Genomic DNA, 22,443 nt, shown 5'->3' with positions numbered 1-22,443 from the left:
CCACTTCAGGAACTAGTTCTCCTGCTTTGCTGTCTCATACTGCACAGCCCCTGTGCTGTGTACCTGTACCCTGCCTGCTGGCTGTGCTGCTCAGTGGGATGTCTGAGGGCTGGGCAGCATCCACAACAGCCAACATGCTCTCGTTATTCTCTGCTGTTAAATGGGGCACACTGGAATTGCTGACTGGAGGGTAGAATGTGACATGAGGAAGGACAGAACCTTAAATTTGCTTATACTTGCTGTGAAAGTAATCCACAGAACCATATAGCAAATATTCTGTCCAAGGGACGTGGGAACCTAACGGGCTGCAGTTGTGGTTGTGCTTCCTGCTGCACAGCACCCATAACCCGCGTGGTGCAGAGCAGTTAAGGTACCAAGAAGCAAGCAGCTGATTACTGTCTTTTTATAGATGAGCCTGACATAGATGTTAAATGTAAGGTTTTCTTTTTTGTTGCATAGCTGGACTGCAGACTTGTGTGAGTGCAGCATAGGGTGACTTCTCCCTGGATGAGTTACAGCTTAAAGTGAAGACAAAGTGGGTTTGGTGGGCGGAAAGTTTTTCTGGCAAACCACACTTCCAGTGGAAGGTTTGACTGTTTCTTTTTTTTCTTTCTTTCCATTTCAAATGTAGCCCTTAGATCTTTGTAACCCAGCCCGGACTCTGCTTCTGTCGGAGGAGCTGCTTCTTCACGAGAGCAGAAGCAGGACTATCCAGGTAAGCCTACTTCAGTGCTGCCTGGGCTTTCTAAATATGCTTTTCTGCAGACTCATATAGTAGATTGAGAAGGGGAATGCACTACTTTGCTGAACTTTTATTAATATGATAGTTGGAAAGAATTTGTAGTTGGAAAGAATTGTGCTGGGATAAACTAAATGTCAGTGCTTTATATTATTTTTATTGATTTATTTTGCTGGAAATCAACTTTTTCTTTATGCTCGTGAAGGAGAAAATGCACACGACAAATCCTCTGGCAGATCCAGAAAGAGGGAAATTAGGAATATTTTGTGCCAGTGTAGAAAATTAGCCATAGCTATTTAGCATTATGGGGCTTTTTTAGAAGTTTAGTTTTAGTTTTAGAAGCTCCTAAAGGTCCTGTCCAAAATCCTCTCCACTGTGTTATTTCAACTTTGTTTCTGTAGTGCAGGGAGTTGATCTAGAGGACTTTTAAAGGTCTCTTTCAACTCAAATGATTCTATGATTCTATATTAGTAGGGATATGAAAAATTTTGGGAAGCAACTAAGCTTTGGTGACATGCTGAACCCATGTATGTGACAGCTTTCAACAGCCAGACCAGCAGAGTTTGTAATGTTGTGTGCATTTCTGTTGGCTTTGCTTGTATCCAACAGTGAGGTCTAAACTATGGGATTAGGGACGGAGGAAGTATCTCAGCGAATGGCACAGTGCATTGGGCAGCCAGAACTGCTCACTTGAGCATTGCTTAACAGTGCTGAGCAGTGACGGTGCCTTTTGGGGCATTGTCAGTGAATCTCACTACTGTACAGAACACATGTGTTTTGAATTTAGTTGGACTGAACAACGTGTCATCTTCACAGAGCCACAGAGGAACTTTCATTTGAGTAATTTAGTTTCTGTGTAATGTTTTCTGGGTGGCTGACAGCAGAATCCCTGAAACATATCATGTTGCTGGCTTGTAGAAAGCTGTTCAAGACTGTGCTGAAGGGCTTTCTTCGCTCTCTTTGGCGTGTAATTCATCCCTTATTTTGTCTTAATTCTTTTTTTCTGCTTGAGTACATGAAAAATTGCATCACTCACCAGGAAACTTGTCACCGATTTGTAGATAAAACTCTTCCCCTGCCTGTCTTGCTGCTCTTTGCTCATCAGGGTCTTCAGGGTGCGTGCATGAATGAAAACAAATAAAACACATGGCTGTGTAGCACAATGGTGCTATGATGGTTGAAAATATGGTGGCCAGCCTGTGTTCAGGATACTCCTCCTATGTGGGTTTGTGTTTCTTATTTTCAGGTCTGCCTCAGAGGTCTGTAAAAGCAGCCAAATGTAAACTATGTCTGAGTAACTAGTGCCATTTTTAGTCTGGGTGAAGCATGTTTATATGTACAAGGATGTTTGAAGGCAGATGAAGCAGAGTCTCAGAATGGTCATGTTTGGAGGAGGTGTGCTGCTCTGTTGCCCAATGGCAACATTAGCTATTTTGGAGACCCAGCTATGGAGAGGGTTAGGAGGATGCCTCAGGGAAAGAGTTTTCTGTTTGTTAGTGATGCCCTGAGGAGGATGAGTGCAGTTAGGAAGAGGATTTCCCAGTTGGAGCTGCTGCCAGGGAAGGGCAGGATGCTGTACAGTGGCTAGGAGCACTAGACAGCCTCTGAGAATGATGGTGCCTTGAGGCTGTTATAACTCTACATGCCTGGCAGAGGGACAAGGAAAGAGGCTGTGACTAAGCACAGTGAAATAAACAGAAGCAGTGAATGGAAAGCATGTGGCAGACTGCTTTGGGTGGTAGGAGCCTTTCCCTCAGTGTGAACTCAAGTGTGGTGCTGAGCCTGGTATTTCCAGGAAGCAACACCAGGACATCAGCCATGTTTCTGGGGGAATGGCTGCCTCCTGTCTGCAGTGTGTCACGGCTTCACTGCAGAGCTTTGCAGAGCTTTGAGGAATTGGTGTGCTCCTGTGGAGTAAGAGTGTCTGCTTCAGTCCTGACAGGCTGCAGATGAACTTCTGAGGCCAACAAGACCCCAGGTGGCCTGGCCACAGTGGAATTTCCCTGGTGCAGAAAGACTCTTACTTCTCTTTTCGCTGGACTTGAGCTTACTCCCACTCCTCCCTTCTCTGCTGTCTTGTTTCTCATGAGTCCTTTCTCCCTTGCTCCAAGTGACTTTCCATTTCTCACTGTGTTTCCCTTGCAGCCTCTCAAATTGGAGTTCTACACTTTATGGGACTGCTTTTTGCATCTCATTCTGCTTTGCCCAAGTGACTGAAAAGAGGAAAGCCCGGGTGCAGGGGCTAGAAATTGAGATGCTATGTCATATTTATTTTATAAACCAGAATCTTTTCCCCTTGGTGGTTTCCATGTCTGGCAGTGCATCCTTGTCACTGAGCAAACCCTCTCCTATCTCCTGAAGGACACAACCTATCTCTCTGGAGGCTTGCCAGGATCTGTCCTTTCTCTGACCTTACCACTGGGGCAATCCTTATTCAGGCCTTAATCACATCCTGTCTAGACTTTGTTGCAATTCCCATTTTTATGGTGTTCTGAAATCCCTCCAACCTGCAGAGTGCCAGAGGAACCAGCACAACGCAGACAACGACGTGCAAGGTGTTGGATGCAGGCTTTGTCCTTTTTGATGTTTTTGTATTGCACCTGGAGGCAATTTTTCAATGCCCCGAGGAACCTTCACAATGTACAACACACTCAACCTCTTCTCAGCTCTCTGCTTTGCCATCCTGGCAGGTCTGTAGGTCGGGATAGCACTCCCTTGAACCCTGGGGAACAGGGACTGGCCTGCCTAGGATCTTCTGTCCCAAGTGCTGAATACAAATTCTTGGCACTGAGCCTTGGCTGGGTCTGAGAGCTCCCAGTTTCAGTGGGTGGCTGGGTTTGGCCTATGCAGTGGGTTAACAAAAACCCTACTCTCTGGCACAGATGTTTCATGATCTGTTTTTAGACAGTTTCATTTGGGTAAGAAACCAGAAACTTGCACTTACCTCCTACCTCCACCACAGTAGTTCCTCTCATTCTGTCCTTTCTTTTCTACTGCCTCTTTATATTCTCATCTCTGTCATTTTTGAATCAGGTGATATCATTTCCTTATCTGCAGAGCCACTGCTTATGCTGATGCTTGAGTGTGGGTGTGTGACCCTTTGGGTCCTTTGACTCTAGTTAACCAAGGTGAGGTTCCAGATTGACAGCTGGAGCCTGCAACGTGGATCTGCTTTTGGCAAGTGTGGTCATGTGTCTTCTTGTTGAGCATGTAAACTCCTTGCTGAGTATCTTGCCAATAATCTTAACAGAAAAAATGCATGAGATGGTAGAAGAGCCTAAGCACATTGTGGGTTAATAAACTGTTGGGATGTCTTAGAGGAAACATGCATTTAGAATGGACACATTCAGAAGTCAAAATCCAGGAGCAGTAAAGCATGCTTAGAGAGTTAGGGCTGCAGTGTATAAAGCAGTGGCCCAAAGGCTTTGCCATATCTCTCTGTAGGTGCTAAAGATTCTCTGATCTGGGAAGCTTGTGCCTGTTTCCAAGTCACCATGCCTGGCGATCATGCACCTACTCCCTCTGCAAAGCTTAGGCCATTTTTCCAGTTGGATGGTGGCTCTGATAAATGCCAACATACTAAGCTTGTGGAAGCTTGGTTATTTTTGTTCCTGGGCTCCTAATCCCATGGTCTCTGCAAAAACCAAGTAAATAACTGCCATTGTGAAGCTGCAGCCCAGAAGGTTGTGACTTTGAAGCATGTGATCAGGGCAGCAGCAAATACAACTGTTCACACTCTGCATGTGGGGAGCTGTGTTCTTTGTGGTCCGGTGAGCCCAGCAGAGAGATCTGTTTTCTAGAGTGTGGGCACTTAAGAGCATTATGAAGATATGTATAGATCTGGAAAATCTGAGGAAAATTAAAGGCAGTTTCATCCATTTAACTCAACCCAGTAAATTGGGCACATTAAGTTCATACTATTCTAACTGGGCTTTGTCTTTGAGATTGCACCCATTTCTGTAGGAGGAGATCCCATGCTGATGAACATACACAAAGTGTGGATCAGAAGATGTGTCTTCAAGGACTTGCTCTAGCCAATTGCAGACAGCAGTCTGTCCAGTGATGCAGGGGATCATCGTTGTGTTCTCTTTTGGCATCTGACAACCTTGTTGCAGAAGATCTCCCTCTGTTTTGCTGGGCATGGCTATGGAACCACAGCAAGGGAAGAGGAGGATGTCTTGGAATGCAGCCTGGCTCAGCAGGCAGGGTCTGCGTGCCCCATCCTGAGGTGTCTCTGCTGATACATTGCTGCAGTGACAAATGCCAATTTCTCCCTGCTGTAATCCCAATGGCAATGGCTTGCTGTGTGTACAGGATGGGGGTAACTATTACTATGCTTGAATGCAGAGGTACCTGGGCTGCAAGGCTTAATTTGCAGACACCTTTTCATCATGTTTTTGTTACCATTTTCTTGATGAGGCATGGTGATGACCTTCCTTCTGTGATCTCAGAATCTCTCTGTGATACTGTTCTCATCCTGGGGAAGCATACCGACTCATCGCTTTCCACCTGATCTCTTGGCTTTCATTTTCTCTTGTTTTCTTTTAGGAGACTCTTTAAATGTACCTGTTCCTTCAGTAGCAATGATTTGCCAACTGTACTCTGTAGGTAGAGTCAGATCTATGAGCAGAAGGGGCTCTGTGGTTTGCCATGGTGCAGAACTCACGCAGATGAACACCAGTGCCAACCTTTACAGATTTTTTGTAAAGTCTGCTCATAGCCACTGAAAAGTCTGTATGACAACAGCTGTGTGGCCTTCAACTTTAATAATGACGCAGGTATGCTTGTCCTTTTCTTCAGAGGAGCCCTTTCATCATCTCATTTGTTTACTGTCTCACTTTGAGGTATGAAACTCAATTCTGGGAAAACAGACAGTGGTACTCTGGCTCTTCAAGAAGCAGCACTGGAGGATTCTGTGTTGTTCCCAGATGAATCCAGGCACTGTTTCCTTTTTGTTTGCTCTCTCACTCTTTGAGTCTTATGGTTTCACATGGCAGGTACCAGATCTGTTGTAGGGGCTGTTGGAGGCATGTCAGCACTGAGATGCCCACCAGATGCTCTCTGCAGCCCTCCTCTCTCACACCAGCTGACAACTGCTACCTGGGGCTCACCACTGACTTAGTTTCAGGAGGTCCCACTCCCAGCTCTGTGAGAGGGATCTGCTGAGTCCTGGCCCTTGCTTTGTCCCCCTGTGGCTCACAGAAGCTCTATAACCCCCTTTAAATCCCCCGTTGTGCAGAGCTGCTCTAATATCAGATGTCTTCCAGGAAGCAGCATATAATGGAGATGCTCTTACCTAACCCATACCAACTGTGCTTTTATCTTCTCTGCATCCTGAATTCAATCAGTCCCATCTTCTCGTTAAAGCACAACGTTGCCTGCAAGTGCTTCTTTATGTGATTGTGTCCATGATTCCCCATTTAAGTCTATTTGGTTTCAAAGCAGGTTTTTTTTCCTTGCTAATCCTTCTATCCCTTTTTCTTCCCTTTAAAGTTCCATGTGCATTAGGTCTACATTTTCTTTCCTCCATTTCCACTTTTATCACTTGCTGGTCATGCTTCTGTTTCCTTTATTTCACTACTCTTTGACACTGAGAGATCTGGAATGGCACTGGATGTGTCCCAGAACGGGAATCTTGTGAAGCAAGAAACGCAGGGGAGAAAGTTTATAGTGCACTTTGTGCTTGTTTTAGTAGTAATAATGCCAGAGGTAATGAAGAGGGGGAACAACAGTGTTGAGAGCAAGGGAAGGGGTTTTCCAAGTGATACAAACAGATGCTCCCTGGTTTAATTGCCCATTAAAGCTTGCTGGGAGCTTTCTGCTTATTAAGAATCCCACAAAAATGAGTTTGCACAGCAAGAACTCTTGTGGCAAGGACTTGATTTTGGTTGAAAAGTTGAATGCGCTGCCTTGATGTGAGTCTCAGCATCATGTGATAAACTGCTGCCCAGCTTGTCCCCTCTGACACATGCCTGTCTGGCGGGCAGAGACACGCTGTGCTGGCTGTGCGTCCCCATAAACAGTGACTCAGCCCCTGTCCTGAGCAAAGTCACCTTTCAAGGTGTGACTTGGTTGCAGCGATGCCAGCCTGTGGGATGCTGGGCGTTTTTCTGCTTTTGCAAGTAAGTTGCTAAAAGGTCAGAAAACACTCCTTGTTGCTGCTCAGTGTTGCAAAGTATCTTTCCCTTTGTGCTGGGGGTATGTCTGGGGGCATCCCCAGGAGTGGTTAATAGCAGCTGTGTGCTCCTGTGCTGTGTCTTGTGACCAGAACAAAGCATGGGTTGGTGTTTTGCAGTGCATCCATTGTGTCCACTGGCATCTTGCAGCTGCTTTCTGGCATCAGCTTGAGCCTTGCTGTATACCCCCAGCTTGTGCCGCAGAGCAGGACAAGCTCAGCCCTGGACTCATGTCACTCATCTCATGGGACTTCTGGGTCAAGGATCTGCAGTGCAGCTGGTTCTTATTTTAAAAATCACCATCACCTCTACTGATCGAATGAGGGACCTCAAGAGCCAGAGCAAAATCTGCCTGTTGAGCTGTGAGCACATTCCACTGGAGAAGCTCCCAGCTTCTGGCACTCTTGAGTCACTGCTCAAGCATAGAGATGGGCAGATATGCAGTGCAGTATTTGCTTTATACCTCTCAAAGTGGTTTAAAGGTATCAAGTATGTTCCCTGCAAACACTCTCATGAGTTCTGCTTTTGTAAAAACTAAGTGGTTTTTTTTTTCCCCTTCAAGGGTAGTAAAACTGGACATACAAAGAGTGAAAACAGTGAGGAGGTCCTTCCTGAGCATGTTGAGGGGAATCACATTTGCTTTTAGGCTTCAGTTTCTCTAATGTGCTGAGATTAGTTGGCAGCTCATTCTGTCCTTCTGCTCCCCTGGTTTGTAACTTATATAAATGGGAAGTGACACGAGAGAGCAGAGGGGGTGTGTTTGTGCGACGTTGCACTGTTGGGCAGGTTTACCCCTCCTGTCACGGGACTGCATGAGCCTTGGGAGGTGGCTACCAAGCAGTGGGCCCTGTGTGGGACTTGCTGGGGGTACCCTGTGGCATGCAGCACCCTTGGGGCAGGGGCCTGGATTGCTGCTGGCTAGTGCATCTCCGTGGCATGCAGGGCCTTTTCCAAGGCACAGAGTGCCAGGAGATGGATTCCTTATAACCTCTCCTTTGCTGCTCTTCTGCTATCCAGGTGACTCTCTTCGTCTACTCTGACCTGCTGCTCTTCACCAAGGAGGACGAGCCTGGGCGTTGCAATGTACTGAGGAACCCTCTCTACCTGCAGAGTGTTAAGCTCCAGGAGGGTGAGTGTCTGCTGCAGTGGTTGGAGGTGTTTGGGGTGTTTTCTGGGCTCATGGTTAAAGATCTCTAGACAGCAGGATAGCATACCACTATCCCATTCCTTCCAGTTTGCAGCAGTGCTGGCTAATGCACACTGCCAACCTCCCTGTGCTGGATTGTAAGTCCAGCACCACCCTTCCTGGCCCAGCATTAACCTAGTCCCCAGCAACTCTGTCCCCTGGTGTGCCCTGGTAGCACATTGCAGGCCTGTCTCAGGGATTCTGGTATGTGCTCCCCAGGGTTCTGTTCTGTGGGTTGCTCCTCTTGCTGCTATCACCCAGACTGCAGTGGGGGCTGCAAAGGGAAGTGAAGTTTTGAGGTTCACCCCTATAGTGCCTTGAGAGAACTCAGAGGAGCTGAGCCCTACTGACCTTTACTTCACTGCTTCTTCCTTCAGCCGCCCACAGCTTCCCTCACTAGCATCCCTCCCCCATGAACACACGGTGAAGAAAGAGCAAACCCTGGCTTTTGGTGGGAGGCTGTGGGCTGCATGTTGCTCACTTTGCCTTGGTTGAGCTTTCACATTCAGCTGAAGGTTCTTAGGGCAGGGGGTGGCTTGAATTAAGTTATTTTGAGTTCTGAGGCTGTACAAAAAATGACCTCAACTACCTAGGGTCAAAAGAGGAACGAACAAATTGCTCTGCCACATCCTATTTCCTATAGTGGGGCCACTTCTTGGCCCCATTCCAATCCCATCATGTTCCTACTTTGGTGCAGTGGCTGTTTGGCCATGGGCTTGCTCTACGTACAGCTGCCTGACTCCATCAGCACAGGGCTGGGGCTCTGCTGCCTCCTCAAGCCCGGGCAGTATGGCTGGGGAATCTGCAAGAAAAACCATGATTGGATGAGAGAGGAGCTTTTCTGTAACCAGAGTGGTCAAATTCTGGGTTGCCCAATAAGTGTGCAGGACCTCCAGCCTTGGAGACGTTCAGGATTCCAATGGACACAGTACTGAGCACTGCGACCCGGGTTCTTTGGGCAGGGGCATGGAATAGAGATGTCTGGAGGCTTCTTCCGGCCAAACCTTAATGTATGAACTGACATCTCTCTGCAGTCCTGTGGCTCTGATCAAGAGGGATTAATCCAGAGCTTGGCTGCTTTTCCATAAGGAATAGTTTTCAGGATCATTTTGTCACTTCCCATGATTTTCCCCAGTGGAGCAAATAGTTCTGGCGAGGAGCTGTGATTCTCTGTATGCCCCAAAACATAAGCCTCCATGCTGGGGATCTGCAATGGCACAGTGGGCTGCCCATCTCTTATACTCCCATATTCATTTGCTAACATATTTGGTGGGGGCAGTGAGGGGAAAAAGGGACACAGAGAGTTCAAGCTGTTTAGAAAAGCCCTTGAGCTTCATTGAGATTTGTTGAGTTTGTTCTCAACGCTGCTTATTACCAAGGAAAGAACAAAAGAAATTGTTCCTCGCTGAAGTGCTTGTTGGTCAGCATCTGCTCCAGTGCACGTGCAGTTCCTGGCTGCTCTTAAAGCTGCTGCACTGCTTTTGTTCTCCTGGAAGAAAATGTCTTCCCCAGTGTTCACCCCATGTTGCAGCAGCTCTGCACACTGAGGTGTGTTTGCAGCTTGGTATAAGAGTGTGCCTCCTGACCTCCAGCTGATTGCTGGGTTCTGTGAGCTGTTTTCTGCTGCTTATTTCCTTGTTACCGTAATAACTTGGCTAGAATCACATCTGGAGTAGCTCAACGAGCCTCTCAAAGTGGATGTTTGCCTGTGCCACACCAGACCCCCCTGTACACCAGGAATCCAGCACAGTCAGTTTTGAGGCAGGTTTGGGTAGGGCTGCTTCAGGGTTGGGTAGAACAAGCAGAGAGATGTCTGTCCCTTTTGGCAGGAGTTTTCTGTTGGTCTCCTCATAACTGAATGGCACATTAATAGGAACAGGCGTATTGCTGAGTATAACAATTGAGACATCTCCGGTACGCTGAAGACCATTGTGATGTTTCCTGTTTCTGCCTCTCACTGCACTGTGCGAAAGCAAATCAGTATAATCTGCTTTACAATGCTCTGTCTTCCTGCTTTAGAAGCTGAGCGTGGCTGATGAGCACCACACCGGCCAGTGTTCCCAGTTTCTTCCTCGCTGGATGCGGTGGGAATTTCCATGCTAACGCTGCTGCCTTGCTGTGGTCTCAGCCCCTGGGTGGGTGTGCCTGGCTTGAAGACAGGGAGGAGAGATCCCATGTAGCAGCCTGAGTGAGGACCCTGCCTGTGAGCCCATCCCTAGGCTGGGTGCTTCTGCTTTGCTGTCTTTTACATCCCAGTGCACTGTGTCCTGCAGCAAACAGCTTTAAAACATCTAAAGGTCCAGACTCTGATTTTTGGGGCTTTGGTCTGCAAACTTCTCTTTGGGTCTTGGATGCAGTGCTGTCCTCACTGAGCAGGCGGGGGAGCAGGGTGTCTTTGCCCTGGTTATTGTCAGTGTCCTCTAGTGTGCAAGGAGATGGTAAAAAGGGGCAGGACCAATTTCCTACTCCCATCTTTTTGACCCAACTCCTGGTGTGCACCACCTAAGCCTTGCAACCAGAGGGTACTTTCCATTGGTTGCACAGAGCAGGTGGGCAGAATGGTGCTGACAGCCACTGCTGTGCTGGCAGCTGTGTATCACCCACCCCTTGTGCCAGCATGAGTGTGCAGGGCTTAGCTGGGGAGGGGGATGTACTCCTAAAAAAGCCACGTGTTCCTCTTGTGCTGAACCTGCCCAGCCATGGGGCAGGAATGGATCAGGTTACCCTGAGAGATAATCCAGTCTCTGTCATGATACATCAACCTGAAACCAAAATATCTCAAAGTGAGGGTTGTTTTTATTTCCCCTGCTTATTTTCTTTCAGCATTTCACCAACCGTGGCTGAGTATACACTGCTCAGCTGTCAAAAAAGACACAGCCATAGTGCTGGGTAGGAGACAGGGCACGACATGATTCTTACCAAGGTTTGGCATTGATAACAGCCTAGCAGTAGGGCTGGAAAGACTGGGAGTCTCTTAGTTCCTATTTTTCTTTCCTGCTAAAGGCAATTTCTTGTGGAAAAATGGGATTTAAGCAGCTTCTTGGCCCAGGCTGGCTGCCTACTCTGTGTGTGCAATAGGTGCTGTGCTGGTTGGCTGTGTGAGACAGTGAGGCCTCAGAGGGATGGGGCTGGAGCCTGCTGGGTGGTGAGGTTGCTGACGCTGGGAGTCAGAGGGGAATTCTGAAGAAAACTTAATTCTGATGGCTTTGGGCTTTTGGGGGATCATTCCTTACTGCAGAAAGCCAGAAGGAATGCACAGAGGTTCAAAGAGTGGGCGTTTACCCCAGGCTGTTACACTCCAACATTGCCTTGCCTGCTCTCCCCAAAGGGAAGCTGGAATTGTCCAGCACATGGCTTTGGGCACTTGCTCATGGGTTTCATGTTGCCTTTGCAGGAACTCAGGTGGCCCTTTGGTAGGTCATGGCCCTGTGTTGATCGCTGTGCTGCAGCTGCGCTCCTCTGCAGTGGGGCACTTCCACCAGAGCCTGCTCCCATTGCTTGCACAGCACAGGATGTTGAAATGAAGCAGAGCTCGTGTTTCAGATAGGTTCTGCAGCCATGTCCAGACTGCAGGGCTGATCTCACGGCAGAGATAACATCATTAAAGAGGTTGTGAAAGCTGCTGCCTGGCAGTGCTGCACGCTAGCAAGGACAAAGCTTGGCAGGGCACGCTGGGGGCATTGTGGTGGCACAGCTGGCTCTGGGTGTGGGATGTCCTGCTTTGGAGCTGAGGGGCCCTGTCCTGTGCTGGCTTTGTGTCCTCCTGTGAGGTGATGTGTGCTTAGAGCTTTTCTTGGGGCTGGAGAGCCTAGTGTCCTGCTGGTGGGGAGCAAAGGCCAGGACAGACCTTGGCACAGCCTTCCTGAAGGGAAGCATCCAGCACCATCTCCCTTCCCAAAGCCCTGGGGAGGCAGCTTGGGGAGCAGCTCCTAGCCCTATGGAGCAGGTTGGGCTCTTCCTTATGCCCTGTATCTGTCGCTTCCCCATGCCCTGAGGTTTGGCTCCATCTGCTTAGAGAAGCACTGGCCCTAGCTCTTGGCAGTGATGGAGACTGGGACAAACAGCACCAGGCAGAGCTATGGCTGCCCATTACAATGGCTCAAGGGGAGAAGCTGAGAATGAGCAAGGATATAGAAATGGGAGCTGCTCTCGTGAGTCCTCCTGGGAGCAAAGCATTTGTAAGAGTGCAGAGAGATCTGACCCTGGTGCCCAGGTATGTGCAAAAGAATTGGACTGCACGTGCTGTGGGAGATCAGGCAGGAGAGCCCAGGTATGGCCTCCGAACAAATCAAACCTCTTTCCAAAAGGACTCATGGGAGGATCTGTGGTAGTGCAATAAGCCCATGCAAGAAAACCATGCAAGTGCAGCCCGCGTGGCTCGTGGTCCTGCAGATGCAGCATACATCACTCCCAGAGCGCAGCCTGGTACTGTGGGATGACAACAATAAATATTCATTAAAAGTTGTCTCTTAGCCAATTCCTCTGCAGTGTCTCTGCTCACAGAAATGCAGTTGTAGCTTAATTTTGATTCTGATTTCTCTTCTTTGTAGGTTCAGAAGATCGGAAATTCTGCATCCTTTACCTTGCAGAGGTGAGTGTTACTGGTTTCCAAATTAACTTTCCAGTGGGAGCTGGACACGTACTAACAACTTGCTTCTTTTTGCTGGAGCTGGTTGATTTTAACTTCCTTTTTTATTAGTTTGTCAGAAGTCTGGAAAGGAAACATGATGGCTGTAGCCAGAATATATTAATAAGAAGCTGCTAAGAGAAATCTGAGCTGGGAGAGTATTGGTAGCCCCAAGACAGGCTTGCTTTTCCCTTCCCCTGCATACCTTACTCACTGCTGCTCCCCTCCAATTTCTCCTGGAGTTCTTCCACCTAAGGATTCTGTGACAGCTCTTCTCACTTTATTTGTTAGGCTTCTTTCTCTCCTTGTCTTCAAGCACCCAGCTTTGAAACCCTTGAATAAAATAAGGAAGCCCAGTGTAAGAGACGCACAATCGTAGCTCTAAAAACGTGCGTGGCTGAATGTTTTAAACAGATTTGAAATCATTCAGACGTTGACACAGTTACTTTTGTGTTGGGAAGCAGCCAAGGAGACTGCAGAATTGGTTCACAGTGACCGGTTCTCCCTAATCACTGGGTGCTGCGGCTAATATATTTTTTTTATTTTTATTTTTCCTTTCAACTGACTTTAGTTTGTTCCTGGCTTCAAGGCCTTGTGTTTTCAGGGTGGAAATCTGGGTCTGGGAAAGATCCCCAGGGCACTGAGGAGAAAAGGCACACATTGCTCAGCAGCCACGCAACATAATAAGCCATTGTGAAAGTTGGATAAAAACGCTCAGGGTGGAAGTTGTTCACCTTGGGCGGGTGGGAGTGGGGCCAGAGCACAGCTGGCTGTGTAACTGTGTGCCAGCAGCTCTCCTGAGGGCCCACCCTTGCTCCTTCCTTGTCTTTATTTCTTCTCGGGGTGTTTGGGCAGGAGCTGTCTGCTCAGGACAGAGACCAGTATCCGCCTGCTGATCCCATTCCTGCATCTTCTCATGTGCCTGGAAAAATGCATTTGGAGTCTGACATTTAATTTAGGGTCTTTGGGGCCCTGAGTTAAAGTAACCAAATGAGAAATGGCTGCGTTTCATGGGATTGTGGGAGGAGAAGGCTCCTCTTTGGCGAGATGTAGTGAAGGGTGTATTTTTTTTCCTGATGGGCTGCAGTGGACCTGGCTCTTGTGATTCTGCTGATTGAAATATGAAATGTGAAACTTTTTTCTTTCCTGCAGGCCCCGTTTATGGTCTCCGTAAAACCATTCTTGTTCCTCCTGTCCACCCAGGGCATTTCAGGGCAGGCAGCCTGGTGTCACACCTGGCGGTGGGTGCTCATACCCAGTGCTGTGCCAGTTAGTTTCCAGCCTTGTTGGAGGCTCTGGCAACAGGCACATTTGGTTAAAGAGATGCAGAAGCTCTGGGATATGGCAGTGAGTCAGCAGGTGTGCAGGAAGGACAGTGCCATGCTGATGCCCCCACAAGCACTGCTGGGAAACTGTGACCTACAGACCACAACCCTGGGGGCTGCACAGAGCGATGCTGGGCTGCATGGATGTGAGCTTGGGTTAATGAAGGAGCCTATGGGTGGGAGGGACAGGACATCCCTTCCAAAGGCATTCCTGTATGGCATAGCTTCACATCTTGCTGGGCTGGAGAGTATTGCTTTGTGCTGCTAAGGTTATGCAGTGGGGGGGTTGGGAGGCCTGATCTGCTGCTAAATAAAAGCTGAGGCTGGGACCAAGCATTGCACCCCTGTGTTGAACTGGCACATGGGGCTGTGACGTCCCCTGAGTCACAGCCATGATCCTGTGAGTCACCTCATAGAAAGCCCACATTCTTTGTCTGTGGGAATGGAAGGGTTTCTGCCTGCAGGGATTTTGTGCCACAGAGAGCAACTGGCTGTTCTTGAGGGCAGTGGGAGGCTCAGGAGGGTGTCCCCAGCATAGCGATGGCCTTGGAACCCTCATGGTCTCACATATGGAGTGCAGCAGTGCTCTGTGTCTGGGTCCTGATGTAATTGTCTGACTGCCCACTGCTGACAACTTGTAGCAGCTAGAGAACTTAGAGGAAGAGTGCAGAAGGGAAGGATGTTCGTGTGGATGTGGCTCTTATGCTCCATGTCACCCTGACTGACATTTCTTCTTTTGATGTTCTCCTGTCCTGAAGTTTGCAGCCAGTGGTCAGCAGCATATTGTCCTGCGATGAAGCTGATGGGGCTGGGCTTGGTTCTGGTCATTGCCTGAGCTCCTCTGTCCCTGTGACCTGAGCAGAGAGGTCCCTCACACTGCTGTGACACAGCTAAGGGTTGATGGAAGCTCTTGTGCCAATGCTTCTTACCCACAAATCGGCTGCAATGAGCTTTAATGCACTTAGTGCTGCTCTGAGCTGTAAGGGAGTCTGTTGGGCTTAGTGTTTGCTGTAGGAATAGTGCTTTGCCAGGCCTCAAGTTCTAGCTTCTTCCTCATTTAGGGGGTTAGAGTGATGTTTTGCACCATAAGGTGACATTTTTGCATTTGGATCCATTGCAGTCCAAAATGGAAGCATGTATCAAAATGTCTAGGAGTTGCTTGATTTATTTTAAACGAGAAAGAATATTCCAACCTTCAGGGAAACTGATGTGCGATGAGAAGAGCTGCTGCTGGTCATCCTGTCTAATCACGTGTAAATAAATCACTCACAGAGCTTAAATCCTGAGCACGATGGGCATTGACAGCCAGATGACAAACTGATCTCCATCACCCTGGTATAGCTTACAGCAGGAGTGGTGTTTCTCTTACAGACACTGCAGGCTGTAAATTTGCAGTGTTTTGAGGTCCTGCAAATAGTGGGGCACGCAGCCTCCTGCATGGGAAATGCTGAGCATGGGATGGGGAACATCCCCTGTGTGGTGAGAAGCAGCAGCCCCCAGGGAACCTGTCCTGGGGTGTGAGTGTGCTCCAGGGCTGCATTCACACCCTTCCCTGCTCCGGAAATTTCCCACTGATAGGAAACTGCAAAGCAGGGCTTTATTGCATTGTTTGAGATTTTTTTGATTCGAGCCCAACATGTTCAGACCAAACTGACTTAAAATCAAAGAGCTCATTGAGTTTTTTCATTGTAAAAGCGCTAGCAAAATCGATCGTTTTCTCTGGCAGTTTTCATCTGCAGACACTGGTGTTTCTCTGGGGAAATTGCTCTGACAGAAAATCTTTTCAGCAGATACTTGTTGGCCTGCTGCAGTGAGCACACTTACAGAGCAAATTAACGTTTGCATCTGGGCTTGATGTTGGTTTGTCCAGGCAGGAGATCCTGTAGGCAAGCATTACAGAAATGACATTGCCTCGGTTTGTCTCCCACCCTGTGTGTGTGTGGGGACATCCCTGCACTGCGTGGTCCCATGGGCACTGCTCCCATTTGCATCCTCAGGCACCGAGGCTGTGTCTCAGGTGCTGGCAGGGGCACATTTAGCACAACTCTCTCTTTGAGCTGAACCCCTGCAGTAAGGGGCAATACTGTGTAAGTGTGCACAGCTCTTCACTGAAGATATCCTGGATTGTTCCATGGGAGAATTAATTCCCAAAGTATCTCAGGACAGAGCACTGCGAATCTTAATTCCCTTCAGGTTCCCATTTCTGTGCAGGGAATCTGCACCTGAACAAGCAGTTTACAGAGGACTTAAGGGCTCAGGGGCATGGTAAGCAGTCTGTATCTGCGTAAATAGGAGAGCTAGGAGCTTTTTGGGGCACTTTTTGGCAGACAGAGGAGGTATTTAGACAGATGGTTTGGTAATGGGGACAAAGGTGTAGGGGCTGCCAGGTGCTGACATCAAACCTGCACAGCACAACAGAGCAGCTATGGTGCATTTGTTTAGTCAAGAACATAGAAAGGTGTTACTAATGACAGAGAGAGAAGTGCAAAGAGAGAACAACTGCAGCAGATGCCCTCAGAGGCGCTTGCCTTGCTATGATGCAACCCTTGGCCTGAAAACCTAGAAAGATGGGAAATGGTGGTATTACATAACAAGTGGTTAAAAACTCTGCGTTTATACCTCAACATCATCTTCTGTAAGCATTGCTCTGTTTGAGAGAACCTGGGAAACCTGGCTCTTGCTTCACTGTGTTCAGAATTACTGTTGGTATGGTAAAACCAGCAATCATGCCTAATTACGTGTGCATGCAGCTGGAAGTTTGGGGAAGCAGGAGATGATACAGGGGCAGATTGGTGCTGGAGCAGTGGGGTTAGTCATTAGGATGGGTGAAAGCTAGTGCAGCTTCCATAGACCATGGGGAAAGGACTGTGCTCAAAGGTGTGTGAGGGTCAGAAGCGAGAAAGGCCTCTTGGGAAAAGGGCAGTTGGTGGCCATGAGCTCCTGCAGTGGAAGGATGGCACCAATAGTTATAAACTTTTGGGATGCAGTCAACTACAGATGAGATATCCTCTATCGCTCTCTTCTGACCCAGAAGTGACAACTGTAAGACTTGCATTTGGGGCTGAATATGTTTCCACCCAAAATGGGATGGTTTTGGCAGTGAGTCAAAGTCAAGGGACCTGTTTCCTTTTTCCCTTTTCCTGACATTATTGGAGATCTGGTGGGCTGGGTTGGGCTCTGCTGTGTGGAATCCTCTGAGTTCCTCAGCTCCCTGGTGGGGCTGGCGCAGCCTGAGTGATGCCTTCATCCCTCCTAGAACACTCCATCAGTGTCAGCTGGTGTTGTGTAATGTGTGCAGGATGGGGGAGAGTGTGGTTATCTGTGGGCTATCTGCTCAGCTGAAGTTGTCTCAATTTCCTCTCATCTGCTATAAGTAAAGAGATATTGTTTGTCAGGTTCATGGGCTGTGTTGTTTGCCAGGTGAGCTGGGACGTGTTATGCTGCAGGAAGGTGGAAGATCCTCTGGGATTTCGTACTTCATCTCTCCCAAGGGTCTCAGTAGAGCAAACACTGCAGCCAAGGTTAGAAATGTTGAAGTCAGTCATACTTAGGACTTAAGTAGAAAAAAAACCTACACTCTTTACTGCCTGCTCCTGTCACTTTTATTGCATTAATTTGATGCACATTGAGAGAAGGCAAAGTGTGCTCCTCTACCTTCCCCTTCCTGCTCATGGTCCTATTTGCTGCTGGGAGGACTCCCTCCCTCTACCCACTGAGCTGGTCCTGGGCTGAGGAATCCCTTCCTGCTCTTCGACTTTTCCTTTGCTTCCTGGTGTCCTGCAGGTAATTGCTCACTGCTGGGCTCTGCACCATGTGGGCCTGTGGCATGCATCACTTCAAGTCACCCAGCTCATATGAAGGCTGGATGCTCAACCTGCACGTGCTGAATCCCTCTGTCACCTCATGCCTACAGCAACAGTTTAACTCTGTCCCAAATGAAAGTTTCCTTTTTCCTCCATCCAAAGGTTGGTGCTGCTGAGTTCCCTGTGCACAGCATTGAGAAGTCTGAGCTCTGCAGCCTGAATTGCAGGTTCAGGGAGGTAACACCAGTACATGACTGGCAGCATTCTGAGAAGTGTGAAGGAGGTAATGTGCAGGTTACTCCAAATGCTGATGCAGTCCTATGCTGCACCCCAGCATGTGCCCCGAATTTCAGTGCAGCTGAAATGCTTGCAGTTGTATTGGAAGGATCTGTCCTTCAAATGACACTCCTTTGGTCCAAGCCAGTGCTCTCCTGGTGTGTGCCCTCAGCCAAAGCACACCAAGCCATGGCTCTGGAGCTGTTGGCTAGGCTGCTCCTCTGCCTGGGACACTGAATATTGTGCTGGTGTGTGTTCACCTGGCTTTGATGTGGAGTGATGCAAGTAGCAGAAGCCCCAGGCTGGTACAACCCATGGCCAGGCATTACAGCAGCTCCCAGACCAGATCTCTTTGGATGGAGCAGCAGTGTTTGTTCCCCAGTTGGAGAAACACAATCAAAGATATACTTTGCCTCCCTGGTTGTGTGAATCTTTGCAGTTCAACATCAATCCAAGTTCTGAGATGATCATGAGATGTGTATTTTAGAGCAGAAGTTCTAAAATTTTTCTTCTGGCTCTAATTCTGCGGTCACATTTACTGGAAGTTGGCAAAAAGGGCCTCTGATAAGAAGCAGTTAAATTAATAGAAAGCTTTTTGACACAGGCACCACTGGGTGATTTTGGAGAGGGAAGCTGGAGCTTTGTCTCCAGGGCCGATGCTGGGGACAGAGGGACCCTTAGCTCTGGGGCTGTATCTGCAGGAGGTGGGTAAGCTTGGTGTTACTGTCTCTGGGGCTGAGCCTTCTTGCCTGAGAGAGAACAGCTTTTGCAGCATGGGAATCAGTAGACCTGTTCTCTGTTTGTTGAAGCAGTGTTTGCCCAGGGAGCTCTGTGGTTTGTGTCAGGGCTGGGGATTCCTGTGAAGGCTGTTTTCTTATGAACCCCTTATGAACAGGTGTCACAGGTGTATGCAGCTGACGTGGCAGCTTTACTGCTCCCTGCCTTTTTGTGGCTGTAGGACACTGAGAAAACTCATTTTGTAAGAGCCAACCTTTGATGTGGTGAGGAAGGATGGGATGCAACCATCCTTTACTTCCAGTTATAGAGTCTTCCTGGCCTGAAAATGAGCCACATGGCCACACTTCTCTGCAGGAATTACTCTGCTCCACGCATGGCAGCTCTGTGTGCATCTGTTCAAGCACCCATGAGACCCCATCACCTTTTGGCCATCTCAGCTTTCCATAGGACCCATGCTGTTAGTGCCACAGTGTGCCCAGCAGTCCAAAAAACACAGGAAGAGATGTGGTCCCCACGGCCCCCCCAGTAAGGGAGCAAACTGAACTTTCTCATCAGACCAAGCTCTCATCAGCCTCAAGCAGGGCATGAAGGCAGTGTTGTGCACAGGATATTCCCAGGGCTTGCTGTTTTACCAGTAGAAGGTTTTCTCTGAGATTTGAAAGCTATTGTAGTCTGGAGCCCATTTCCGAGGTACTTCCCCTTTGGGATCTCTGCTGGGTTTGGCCATGGACCAAGCTCTGAATGATGGAGCCAGGGGCCAGGCTGCGAGCCTTGCACCACCTTGCCATAAAACCCACAGGGGAACAGAGCAGCTGGGGAAGGGAGCAGAGCTCATCTGTGCAGGGAAGCTCCGCAGGGTTGAACTCGATGATCCTTGTGGCTCCCTTCCAACTCTGGGATATTCCCTAGGTCTATGATTCTATGAAATGTTCACCCAGGGATCTGGCCGTGCCAGCAGTCTGAGATGAGACCAGCCCCTGTGCCAGGCTGGTTGCTGAGCTCAACAATGGAGGGTGTCAGGCTGGGGCTGGCTCCTTCTTTTTTATCTTTGCTTTGCAGCCATGTATAGAGCCATGCTTGCACACTTGGTTCTGCAATTGGTCCTGCACCAAGGGATGTGCTTGCAGCAGGGCATTTGGTGTGTAGGGTCTGGGAGCTGCTCTCCAGGAGGTCCTGAGCTGATTCATGGGCCACAGAGCTGGTGTCCCCCCTTTGGCTGGTATCTGCCAGGCACCCAGGAGCTCTGCCTGCTGCCTCCATGCCTGCTGTTTCCCTGTGTGCACAGCCTGGGGAGTGCCCTATGGCAGAGAGCTTTTCACACCTTGGCAAGCAGGGATTATCCTTTGGACTCCACTGGCTGAAACAGGGCACAATTAGGGCTTGTGTTGGCTACTCTGAGTCCTCTTCTCTTGATGTTTTCCTCGTGCTTTCCTGCAGGGTCCAGCACTGGTACAGGGTCCACTAACCTCACTGAGCAGCACCTGCAATAACATGTTTTTCAAAATGCTGGGACGAATGCAGGCAGAAAGCCACTGGCAGCCACTTCAGTTGCTCACTTTATCTGGTCACAAACACCCCATTCACACCATCTGCATCCTCTTTTCCCAGCATCGTGAGATTAAACCCTATTTTCTCTTTGTAAATATTGGCAGGCAAAGCAGCAACCTCCCTGAATGAAAACAGTAGTGGGGAGGTTGGTTCCCAGCACTCTCAAGAGCAGCTGCTCGTGCTGTAGCCCTGTGGTTGCCTGGGCTGGGCAGTGTGGTCCCTACAGCCCTCCTTGGGCTGCACTCAGAAGCTGCCTTTTCTCCTAGCTGTTCTGCTGCTGTGCTGCTGAGCAGGGTGGGGGCAAAGAGGCACTTTGCCATCGGCTGCCAGTGGTGGCTGAGCATCGCTTTCTGCCAAATTCAATCAGAGAAATGGGGACAGTAATCAAATCAACAAGGGGCTGCACAGCAGGGTAAGGTGAGCCACGCATCCATCATGAGCAAGGGGAGCTGAGATGCCCTTGGAATCACTTTAAGGCTCGTGCCCAGGGAATTGCAGGAGCTTAGTGGGGACTGGAGCATGCATTAGTTAAAGTATCATTGTGCCACTGGGCTCTGCAGCTGGTTTTTAAGCTCTTCTGAGTCCTTCTCATCATTTGCTTCTGCCCCAGGTGCAGGGTGGGTAAGTGCTAGCCTGGATTTCCTGTGTGTAGATGGGCACCTGTCCTTTCCCCTGAAAGCAGGAAAGATTAAATGCTTTTCTGGGGTCAGGTGGGTGTCACAGTGCTACATGGGATGGGGTGAAACCCAGACATCAGCTGTACATATGAGCACTATTGTTCCAACAGAACATCAAAGCAATTGGTATTTGAGGGCACGGAGTCACCCACCTTGTGTCCTCTATTTGGTTTTGTATATAGATCAGCCTGTCATGCATTTTCCATATTTAAGCCCATTTCTGCTCTAGGAATAGATGTGAAGCGCAGACGTAAGAATAGTCAAAACTTCTTTCTTTAGAAGTCTCCTTGGAGGGGGAAGAGAGCTGGGCTAGAGATCTGTTTTGCTGGAGCTGACACAGGAGGTTGGTTTGTTTACCTCTATGGCAGGAATTGTGGATTACACATGAATGAGTTTGCATCCAATGCAAACAGTTTTAAATTGTGTGACTAAACAGTATTTCCCCTTTCAGTTGTGTGTCTCTGGAGTCACAAAGTGCAAGTTCCTTAGTTCTGTCTGACCTTTCTGGGAAAAGCAAGCAAGCCAGAGAGCTGCCCCTCTGCAAGGAAATCCTAGGGGGAAATGAAAGACTTTTTTCATCCCATTTTAGTACAGGACATTTTTCTTTCTTTGCACTTCTGTCCCAAAGTTCCACTTTTTTTCACATCCGGATACAGATGGAGGTAACCTGTCAGGCATTCTTGGCCCTTTTTAAAGCAAGTACTGCAAAATTCCAGTAGGCATCAATTGCTGCTAATGCTTCATTTTTTTAAGAGAGATGAGCAATGAAAGAGCATTTGTGAGGGAATTTGAGCAGATGGTTTTGTAAATGATTGGTATTTGGCCCAAAGAAGACATGAGGAAGAAGAACAGGTCCCAGTCACAATGGGGCTGTGTAAGACTGGGGCACAAGGGATAGCAGCAGGCCCAGGAGCTCACACTGGGATCACAGAGGCTCCCCTCCTTTCCTTCCATTCATTTCCTCCTTGCCACATGCTGCTCACAGGCAGCATGTCAGCAGTGCTGAGCATCCTCCTCCAAACTTCCCCTGCTGCCCTAACGGAGGAGACCTGCGTCCCTCCCAGCCCTGCCCAGCCCCAAGTTGTTTCCTTTGACTCGACTTCTTGCTAATGTTTGCATACAGCAAAGAGCTATTTCTTCCTCCTCCCAGTGCAGCTGAATAAGCACGTTCACACGGTGGTGGCATAGGGTGCAGAATTGCCAGTGCCTGCACCTTACTGCTCTGCTCCCACCTCTTACAGCCAAATCTGCACCCACCACCTTCCCTGTCTGCCAGCAGCAGAAGCCCCTCCGCCGCTGATTTCTCACCTGTTTTAATTCCTCGTGTCCAGAGCTCTGGGCACCATGA

General features: G+C 48.8%; 1 protein-coding gene across 10 annotated transcripts in view; it reads left to right on the top strand.

Annotated features, from left to right (window-relative positions):
• Positions 1-22,443, top strand: part of RGS3 (regulator of G protein signaling 3) — a 70,864-nt gene that overhangs the window by 27,902 nt on the left and 20,519 nt on the right. For 9 of the 10 annotated variants that reach the window (XM_090121532.1, XM_031601496.2, XM_090121528.1 and 6 more), the window contains 3 exons: positions 632-715; positions 7,933-8,044; positions 12,652-12,692. In XM_090121532.1, the coding sequence (XP_089977658.1) occupies positions 632-715; positions 7,933-8,044; positions 12,652-12,692 (237 nt within the window). Of the gene's footprint in view, positions 1-363; positions 434-631; positions 716-7,932; positions 8,045-12,651; positions 12,693-22,443 lie in introns of those variants that run through there. The other variant, XM_031601499.2, reaches the window with a different exon arrangement.

This window comes from Phasianus colchicus, chromosome 19 (assembly GCF_987193195.1).
Source record: "Phasianus colchicus chromosome 19, bPhaCol1.hap1.1, whole genome shotgun sequence".
In the NCBI taxonomy this organism is placed as follows: Eukaryota; Metazoa; Chordata; class Aves; order Galliformes; family Phasianidae; genus Phasianus; species Phasianus colchicus.
This window is presented reverse-complemented; position numbering and strand designations above follow the sequence as displayed.